We start from the raw sequence: 9,578 nt of genomic DNA, 5'->3' as shown, positions 1-9,578 counted from the left end.
AATACTGTGCTGCTTCTGCCGACAGCGTGGTCCCTGTTCTGAGAGTGCCGGGGTTGCTGCTTTTGGGGGATAGCTCAGCGACTTCTGTGTGAGACTACAGGAGTCCATGACCCCTGAGATGCCTTGTAGCCCAGAGGTTTGATTCTTTCACGCTAAGTTTCTGAGGCTAAGCTTATCAGGATTCAGGATTCTATAATGCTTCGAGTGTTAGGTAGTATTATTTGTCATCTTCTCTGATGGTCACTTTGGGATTTAAGAAATCTCTTTTTCTTTGACCTCCATTCAGAGTCTGAGGCTTCTGGAATCTAAGATTTCCCATAGTCCTTATCCTTAGAGGTTTGAGTACTGGCAGACTGAGAAGTTAATCACCAGGCTGGGGTAGTAGAACTCCCCCTACCACACAGCTGACTGATACCAGGGACACAGAGGATTCATTTGCTGGGCGATAGGCTTGATTTGCTCCCCAGACACACTTACCAGTTTGCTGACTGGATGTGTGAATGAATGAAGGGTCTCTCTGACCTGTCCATGCTGACCTACCTTCTGGGAGTTCTCTATTAATATGACCAAGCCCTTTAGAATGGAGATTCCTGGGGGCAGGGATTGGTGCAGCGCTCAGCTGTACCCTCAGCCTCTAGAATTATAACAAATATCCTCAGTGAGCTCAGAGCTCAAGGGGCTATCAGCCGTGGGACGGTGGGGTGGGGGTAAAGATTGAGACAGGGAGGGGGCCAAGGATGACCAATTTGAGATAGAGGAGAGAGAAACTGAGGAAAGAATCATGGAATGATTCATCATCACATTTCACAGTCAAGGTCACTGAGGCCCAGAAAATGAAGGTTGCTTGTTTAGCATCACAGGACAGAGCCATTAGTAGGGGACAGTCAGGGTCTCCTTCCAGTGCACCTCTCCGTGCCCAGCCGCTACCACCCGACACTGCCCTAACACACCAAGACACTGGCTTTCAGGGGTGAGGGGCAGGTCCTGGGTCTGGTCCAACCTCTCGCCTCCTCAGAGTCATCGCTAGTCAAGTTCAACTGGGCCTGAGATTTTCAGGGTTAAACTCTCCCCTTAGCTCCCATCCCAGACTGGAGAAAGGCACGGATTCCTAAATCTGCCCACCTCTCCTGAGTGAAGGAGAGGAACTGAGGACGAGATAACTGGAGACCCAGTTAAACTTTAGCTTGAAGAAAGTGGAGGTTTGTGAGTGGCGGGGAGTGGGGAGTTATCTCCTCTGGACAGAACAAGGAAAGGGGTGACAGCAGAACGCGCTACCAGGAGTGGGTTGGTTTGCGTGGCTGTCAGGGCTGGGGGTGTGTTCTGGAAACAGGATCACTGTGGCCCCTCCAGCTCAATGATCTGAACTCCCCTCCCGCCACCTGCAGAACAGCGGGATCCAGAGTCTTCGTTGATTTAAAAGATGCCTGTGCACCCTTGGAAGAATCAGCTGGGCCAGGTGGGGGATCCCGGCGCCGCCGCAAGCCCAACCCTTTGATTGGGGCAGTAGGACCCAGGGGCGGGAGAGCGCGCTCAGAGAGGGGCGGGAGCCGGGGCGGGGCGGCTTGGGGAGGAGGGTCTTGACTTTTTTTTTCTTTTTTGCGGAGCTGGGGCGCCCTCCGGAAGCATTTTCAACTTTCCAGAAGTTTCTCGGGACGGGCAGGAGTGGGTGGGGAGATCCATATATAGAACCCGAGCGGAGGAAGCGGACCGAGAGTAGAATCCGTCCGCAGCTCCGGAGAGTGACTCGCCTCCGGGTCCAGGTGAGGGGCCGGGGCCGGGCTGGGGAGCGAGGCGGGGCGAATGACCCCAGGGGGGGTTGGGGCCCATAAACTGGAGCCCGTGGCATTTGGGGACAGCTGGATGGTGATGGAGCTAAGGACTGGGCAGAGAGCAGGCCCCGGTGGAGAGTATGCACTGGAGGAGTTTGAGAAAGTGCAGAGCCCCTAAAAGTTCAGGAAAAGGCCTGAGGTGGCCTAAAGGAGACAGTGGCCCTGGGAGCCAGGGCCCAGCGAGGGGGGTTCTAGTCCCTTGTGCAGGGCTCGCCCTGGCCAGCTTTGCACTGGGAGGTGTTGGCCTGGAGGCCCAGAGGCCAGCAGTGATGGATTGGTGGCTCAGCCTCCTCTGAAGTTGATGGGGATCATCGGAGAGGTGAAATCCTGCTGGTGTTTGCTGGGCTGGGACTCTTGGCTCTTTTGGTCCCTATGCCGGGATGAGTCCCCACAGGTGGCTTCATTTACGATCTATGTGTGACAGCTGAGGGAACGGCTTGAGCATACCATTCTCTCCCTAGGAAGGGTCTGCACTCCTAGGGTCGGGAGGGATGGACGAGAGAGCCTCCTATTCTGCCTGCCCATCCACTCGGTTCCTGAGGAACCACAGGGTTACGCTTTCCTGCCCGGAGTGCAGGGACATTCCTGAGGCCCCTGGAGAGGGGGAAAGAGAGCGCTTCCAGCCCAGCCTGAGGACTTGGCCCCTCCTCTTCCCAGGTTTCCTGCTGGTCTGTCTGGGCTTCAGGGCCCAGGCGGAGATCTGGGAAAAAGTGGAGGCTTTGGCTGCCTGGAAGTTTGACTGGGAACACACCATGCTGTTTTCAGATGGTTCCTGTGCCCTGCCCCCTTTCCTGTCCTTTCTTTTGTCTGTGGTCACCGGGATTCCCAGCAGGGATTTTTTGTGTGAGTGTGTTCTGGCTGTGTAATAGGACACCACATGCAGCCTTCTGGAGACTCAGTTCTGGGAGGTAGGAGCTCTGCCTCAGGAAGCCTGACTCTTCCCTGTGGGATGGGGTGACTGCTCCTTGGGGCTCGGTTTCTCCTACTGAACCAATCATGAGGCATTCAACCTCCAGCATGTCAGTAGATCGAAGATGGGTGCTGATTGGGGGCTGGAACTGGCAAGCTCCTGCTCCCCACCTTCTGGGTGAGGGTCCCAGCCTCCTCATTCTTCTGTTTTCTTTCAGAATGAAAAAGGCAGGCATTGACTATCCTCTGGGGAAGTTTCAAGGTGTTTTAGACCCCTCAAGTGTTGGAGGCCTATGGTGGTCCCAGCATCACCTCCCCTTCCAATCCCATCTAAATCCAGCCAAGCTGAAGGCACAGCCCTAGGCCGAGTGAAGTTTTATTTTTCTCCCTGGGTCTGTAGATGATCTCACTTTGGCCTTAGGGCTGGCATTTCCCCATGGCAGGCTGCGGGAGGCTGGCTGGTTGGCTTGCAGGGACTTGCCTTCCCCAATTCCAGCCTGCTGGTTTAACAGAGCCTTGCATCTCCCTTCAGAGACAGAGGTGCAGATATAAAACAGAGGCCAGGGAGGTTCCTGGAATCCCTGGAAAATCCGTGGCACCCTTAGGACCGGAGTCCAAGCTTCTTCCTTTTCAGCCTAGCAGCCCCCCTCTGCTGGCCTGCAAAGATAATTCAGCCTCCTGCCTGCCACGTCACCATCACTGGGAGCAGGAGCTGTACAGCTGCCAGAGAAACCCAAACTAGTCATCTGGAGCCCTTTTGAGAAGCCCCTCCCAGCCTTTGAGGTTCGGGTTGGCTGGGGGCAGGGGCTGTCAAGATGGTGGCTGCCACGTGGCAGCCTGGCTCCTTTGCTGCCTCCTAAGGAAGGCCATGCTGTGGCTTCTGCAGCCTGCTATTGATTATCTGCATTAGAGATGGCCTTTGAGAATGGTGGCCATATTCCTGTTGTCCTGGACTCTGTTTTACTCTCAAGTGTGCTTGTTTGCACAGTGAATGATATGGTCACTTTGCCTTTGTGCTCTCAGGCTTGAGGGGGGAAGGGAAGGGCTAGAAGAGGTCTGGGGCCTGGTGTGGGCCTCAGGACCCCCATCTCCTTTGTTTCTCCTCTGCACTGCACCTTCAAGTTCCTGGGGAGGGCAGCAGAGCAGGTAGGTGAAAGGTCCAAGGTTTATAGGATGCCAGCTGTAAAATCTTCCCAGTGCTCTCCTCCGGCAGGCCGGACTCTCCAGGGTTTTCCATCAGGATTTTGAATTTTTAGTTTTTCTTGTGAAGTTTGAGTCATGAAATTGGATCTGCCAGAGCAGTGGAGCTTGGGCTTATATCACGATTCTTCCTGACTTCCTTCTGTCCTGTCCTCTCCTTTCCTGCTGCATGGAGGCGAGGAGAGGAGGACTGCGGGCAACCTTGACACCACAGAGCCGATGGCCTACGTGGCGGTGGGTGTTAGATGGGAGGACAGAGTACAGTGATGTGGCTCCAACTTCCTGGAAGGATGAACACACATCTGACCAGCCTGTCATGGGGAATGGGGCGGGGGGTCAGTGCTCTCTGTTGAGCTGTGACTCATCTCCCTCCCCAGGATCCTGGCTGAGCTGCTCTCTCAGGAAGCCCCCCTCCCCTTCTAGTTTCCAAGGAGTTGGTCCCAGGAGCTGTTGTCCTGGGATTTCCCTTTTGGTCCAGGGGCTGTGCACAGATGTGCAAGTTAAATCCTTGGGCATGGAGACCTAGACCCTTGGAGCTTGCAAAAGAAAGAATGCAGTGCACACCCAGTGAGCGGACACACACGCATGCACACACACTGTCACTCATGATCACCCTATGGGCAGTGAAGTGGAGCATTTGAGCTCTCACAATTAATGAATGACTCATTAACATCCCGGAGCAGAATGGGAGGTATGGGTATTGGAGCACAGGCCTACAGTCCTGTCCCACATGACATCCTTTGCTTGAGTACTTGGGCTTCCTGCAGACAGACCTCAGCCCAGTTGCTGCTTTTCCTCACCAGTGAAAAGCCCTGAGGGTTGTGTGAGATCAGAGCTGAGCTCTATAACACACAGGATCTCCTGGCCTGGCCCAGTGGACCTGTTTTACCTTCACTCAGGAATAGATGGGTTCTGTCCTTTACAGGCACTGGGGATATGACGGGGAACCAAATTGTCGAGGCATCCTGTCCTGCAGGCCACAGCTTGCTTAGGGGCAAAATAGATTTATGATAAACAACCAAATAAGTGTAAGTGTTGGGTGTACACTGCAGAAGTTGGTAGGGTGGTCTATTGGTGACTTCCTGGGAACTCTGCTTTAGATTGGGAAGTCAAAGAAGGCCTTGGGGAAAGTGGGCTGTCCTGAGTTAGGCCTGTACCTCCAGTGCTCTGTCTTGTATTGATCTTCTGGGGATTTGGTGGCAGCCAGAAGGGTGGGGTTGGTGGCTGGGGAGGAAGGCATAGGGGTTCAGGGCCACTCTCTCTGCACTCTGTACAGGTCCCTTGTGGTGCACACAGTCCACCTCCCAGCCATGCGCTGCCTCCTGCTATTTGGTGCCTTCAGCCTCCTGGCAGTGGCCCTGGCAGCCGAGGTGAAGAAACCTACAGCAGCGGCAGCTCCCGGCACTGCAGAGAAGCTGAGCCCCAAGGCAGCCTCATTGGCCGAGCGCAGTGCCGGCTTGGCCTTCAGCTTGTACCAGGCCATGGCCAAGGACCAGGCAGTAGAAAACATCTTGCTGTCACCTGTGGTAGTGGCCTCCTCCCTGGGGCTGGTATCTCTGGGCGGCAAGGCAGCCACCGCATCACAGGCCAAGGCAGTGCTGAGTGCAGAGCAGCTGCGTGACGAGGAGGTGCATGCAGGCCTGGGCGAGCTGCTGCGATCACTTAGCAACTCCACTGCACGCAATGTGACCTGGAAACTGGGCAGCCGCCTGTATGGCCCGAGCTCAGTGAGCTTCGCTGAGGACTTTGTGCGAAGCAGCAAGCAGCACTACAACTGTGAGCACTCCAAGATCAACTTCCGGGACAAGCGCAGTGCCCTGCAGTCCATCAATGAGTGGGCTGCACAGACCACTGACGGCAAGCTGCCTGAGGTCACCAAAGACGTGGAGCGCACCGATGGCGCCCTGCTTGTCAACGCCATGTTCTTCAAGCGTGAGTCCAAAGAGGGCAGGGCAGATGGGGGGAGGTCCTTTCTCTGAGGAGCCTTAAACAAGGTTTCTCACTGAATTCTTCACTGTTTTCATCAAATACAGCAACCTTAAGAGGGAGAACAATTACTCAATCCTTCATACACTCTAGAAGCTAGGTATGGAGAGACAGCCAGGAGTCTAAAGGAATAGAACAGGGATCCAAGCCCTCTGAATGATTCTAGAAGATGTGCTCCTGCCTGCTGTATTTCATCAAATCAAAGTGCTATTGCTTGTCTGTGTCAGAATTGATAAAATTCAGTGGTCAGTTCTGCCTCAGCAGTGAGCTTATAGCAACCCCAGGGGCAGGTAGTGTTACCTCCATTTCACAGACAAGAAAACCGATGCTCAGATAGGAGGTGGAAAGTTCAGGACTGAGGCCGTATACATCAGTATTGAATTGAAGATTAGCTTTGGAGTTAGTGAGGACCCATGTAGATGGTACTGTGCTAACAGTTGCTTTGAGGATGAGGTTTTACAAATGTGGGCAAACTAGGAGAAGGGAGAAGATCTGACAGCTAGTCAGTAGCTGAGCCTGAATGCGTTTGCAGGTCTAATTGTGACTAAGCACAGGGCTGAGGTCACTGCCTCACATCCATTGTTTTTAGTCATCTTTGTAGTCACAGAAACGATTTGCAGACAAGAGTAAAGCATGGAGGGGCTGGGGATTTAGCTCAGCGGCATAAGCGCCTGCCTGGCAAGCGTGAGGTTGTGAGTTCGATCCCTGGTACCGCTAAAAAAAAAAAAAAAAGTAAAAAAAGAATAAAGCATGGCCTTAGGGACCTTCTAGCCTGGGCACATACCTCCCTCATTTACTATGTTGGGTAGAAAGCCCAGCTCAGTGTGTTTCTCTAACGCAGGACATGTACTACCCAGGCAGTAGACAGAGGTGGTTGAGCTGAGGTAGAGTGAATTTCTTGTCGTGTGAGAGCAACTGGACAGTGATAATGGGAACAGCACCCTCAGTAAGCATGTCCTCAGGGAACATGTTCTCTGAGGGGCCGAGTGCTTGGGTGCGACGTTTGCAGCCTGATCTCAGAGAATGGTGCTAAGACCTGTGGTAGGGATGAATCCAGAGCATGCAGTTAGAGTGTCTGTGGCTGTGACTGTATCTGGGGACATGAATCTCTGACTCAACACTCTGTCCCCGTACAGCACACTGGGATGAGAAGTTCCACCACAAGATGGTGGACAACCGTGGCTTCATGGTGACTCGTTCTTATACCGTGGGAGTTACGATGATGCATCGGACAGGTAGGTGCCTTGCAGAGCAGGGGGCCAAGGTAGGGTTCCAGTGTACTCAGGGTCCAGCCTGCCCCCCACCCCACAGTGTACCCAGTGTTCTGTGCTCTCTGCCCAAGGCCTCTACAACTACTATGATGACGAGAAGGAGAAGGTTCAAATCCTGGAGATGCCCCTGGCACACAAGCTCTCCAGTCTCATCATCCTCATGCCCCACCACGTGGAGCCACTCGAGCGTCTTGAGAAGCTGCTGACAAAGGAGCAGCTGAAGGTCTGGATGGGGAAGATGCAGAAGAAGGCTGTTGCCATCTCCCTGCCCAAGGGAGTGGTGGAGGTGACCCATGACCTGCAGGTGAGGCTGGAGGGAAGGGGCTTGGACACTCTTCTCTCTCTGCTGGGCTCTGCTGGGGTGACACTGGAGAACAAGTGTGGGCCCTGTCCTTGGGCAGAGGAGCAGCACCTAAATACAGTTGGACACTTGCTGTATCCAGGCAGGCTTCTAAATACTTTGTATATGTTAATTCTCTCAATCCTCAAAACAGCTTCATTGGGGTGATTATAAACCAGTTGGCAGATGAAGAAGCTGAGACTCTAAAGTCATTTGGCTGGTAATTGGCCTGTCTTGCTCTCAAGCCAGCCCTTAGTCCCTGCTATTATTCATCAGTGATAAGACTGGTACCTGAGGGTCACCAAGGGTGGCCAGGAACTTGGCACACATGCTGAGGGGATCCCCCTCACACCACCCTAGATGACACCCTAAGTAAAGACCCCCTGGCTTGTAAGCTCCACCCCTTACTCAGAGAAAAGCTTCATTTCATTCCTGCAGTTGCTGCCAGAAATGGTACCCTGGTCATGAAGCACACTCAAGTGGGAAGCTTTCGGGGCAGGCAGGGATGGATTCTAACTTGGTTTTCTGGGTCTCTACTTTGTCACCTGTGAATTGCAAGCAGAAGCCTTGAGGGATGTGGTGAGAGTGAGGAGAGCAGTGTGCCTGGCACACGGTGGGTACTGGGAGTAGCTGTGCTGTGGAGGAGCGGTCAGGGTGGCGAGGGCTGAGGCTGAGGACGAGTGCTGTGACCTTATCTGACATCTGCTCCCACAGAAACACCTGGCTGGGCTGGGGCTGACTGAGGCCATCGACAAGAAGAAGGCAGACTTGTCGCGCATGTCAGGCAAGAAGGATCTGTACCTGGCCAGTGTGTTCCATGCCACTGCCTTCGAGTGGGACACAGAGGGCAACCCCTTTGACCAAGACATCTATGGGCGGGAGGAGCTGCGCAGCCCCAAGCTGTTCTATGCTGACCACCCCTTCATCTTCCTGGTTCGAGACACCCAGAGCGGCTCCCTGCTGTTCATTGGGCGCCTGGTGAGGCCCAAGGGTGACAAGATGCGAGACGAATTGTAGGGCTTTACGATGTGCAGGGATGGCAGGAGGCAGCCTGAAGTCTCCTGAGACACATGGGTGCTACTGGGGAAGGGTACCAGCCTTGGATATTCTACGGGGTGGGGGTGGAAAAAGGACCAGGTTCCCATGTGTCCCAGTGGACTTGCCCAGCTAGGATCCACATGGACACAGGCCCCCAGAAACCATGATGCTGAGCCCAGAGATACCAAAGTCCTAGGTCCAGTCTTCCTCACCCAGCCAATCAGTGTTCCTATTTATAGCCAAGTGCTGTCAAATCTGTGAGACAATTGAACTCGGGGTTCAGCGCAGCCACCTTCTCCTGACACCACCACCAACTCCTCAACCCCTTCCAGGCTCCCCAGACCTCTCCCAACTTCCTTCAACTACAAAACTAGGTGCTGTAGCCCCCTGGGACCAAGCACTCCCAGGATGGCCTTAGTCCCAGGGACAGGGATGGGAAAACAGCTCAAAGGAGGGGCTCCTGGCAGATCCTGGTTAAGAATTGTTACATGGGGCATCATGGGGATGAATGTTTTGTTTTCCCTTTTTTTTTTTTTTTTTAATTTTGCAAAGATAGGAAGGGAAGGGGGAACATGAGCCTTTGTTGCTGTCAAAATGAGAATTTATTTGTACAATTGTTTTTTCAATAAAACTTTTCCAATGAAATATTGCTGGAGCGTGAAAGAAGATTGGGTCAGTAGATACCACATCACTCATCCCAGGGGACAGAGTCTCCAGTTGAATAACCCACACGAAGCCCTGAAATGCTGGTGGATTAACTGCAGACAGTGGTGTGGGGTTGGCCCAGGGTGTGCTCGCTGGAGACTAATATACTCCTGGCAGTCTCAAGTGGCAATGCTGGTGCCACAGACCAGATGCCCTGGTCTTTACCCTCTAGGCTTTCACTGTGATTGACCTCTTCCCATAGGTTACAAACTCAGTCTCTCTTAGCATGTGGCCTGCTTTTGGGCTTTGGAGACCAGCTTGTGGGATCCTTGCTCTCAGGAGGCCCTCTGTGGGGTTTGT

The 9,578-nt window shown here is 53.6% G+C and overlaps 1 protein-coding gene across 1 annotated transcript; it reads left to right on the top strand.

Moving 5' to 3' along the window:
• The first annotated feature begins 1,563 nt into the window (after positions 1–1,563).
• Serpinh1 (serpin family H member 1) lies at positions 1,564–9,218 on the top strand. The gene is made up of 5 exons (XM_003463439.5): positions 1,564–1,760; positions 5,215–5,870; positions 7,061–7,159; positions 7,267–7,499; positions 8,250–9,218. Exons 2-5 carry the CDS (start codon positions 5,249–5,251, stop codon positions 8,550–8,552), a joined length of 1,257 nt encoding a protein of 418 aa, XP_003463487.1. The 5' UTR covers positions 1,564–1,760; positions 5,215–5,248; the 3' UTR covers positions 8,553–9,218.
• Positions 9,219–9,578: the final 360 nt, after the last annotated feature.

The sequence above is a fragment of the Cavia porcellus genome, unplaced genomic scaffold (assembly GCF_034190915.1).
Source record: "Cavia porcellus strain 051 isolate PalLab524CR breed Dunkin Hartley unplaced genomic scaffold, mCavPor4.1 scaffold_9, whole genome shotgun sequence".
NCBI lineage: Eukaryota > Metazoa > Chordata > Mammalia > Rodentia > Caviidae > Cavia > Cavia porcellus.
The sequence above is the reverse complement of the archived record's forward strand: the minus strand, read 5'-3'. Positions and strand labels throughout refer to the sequence as shown.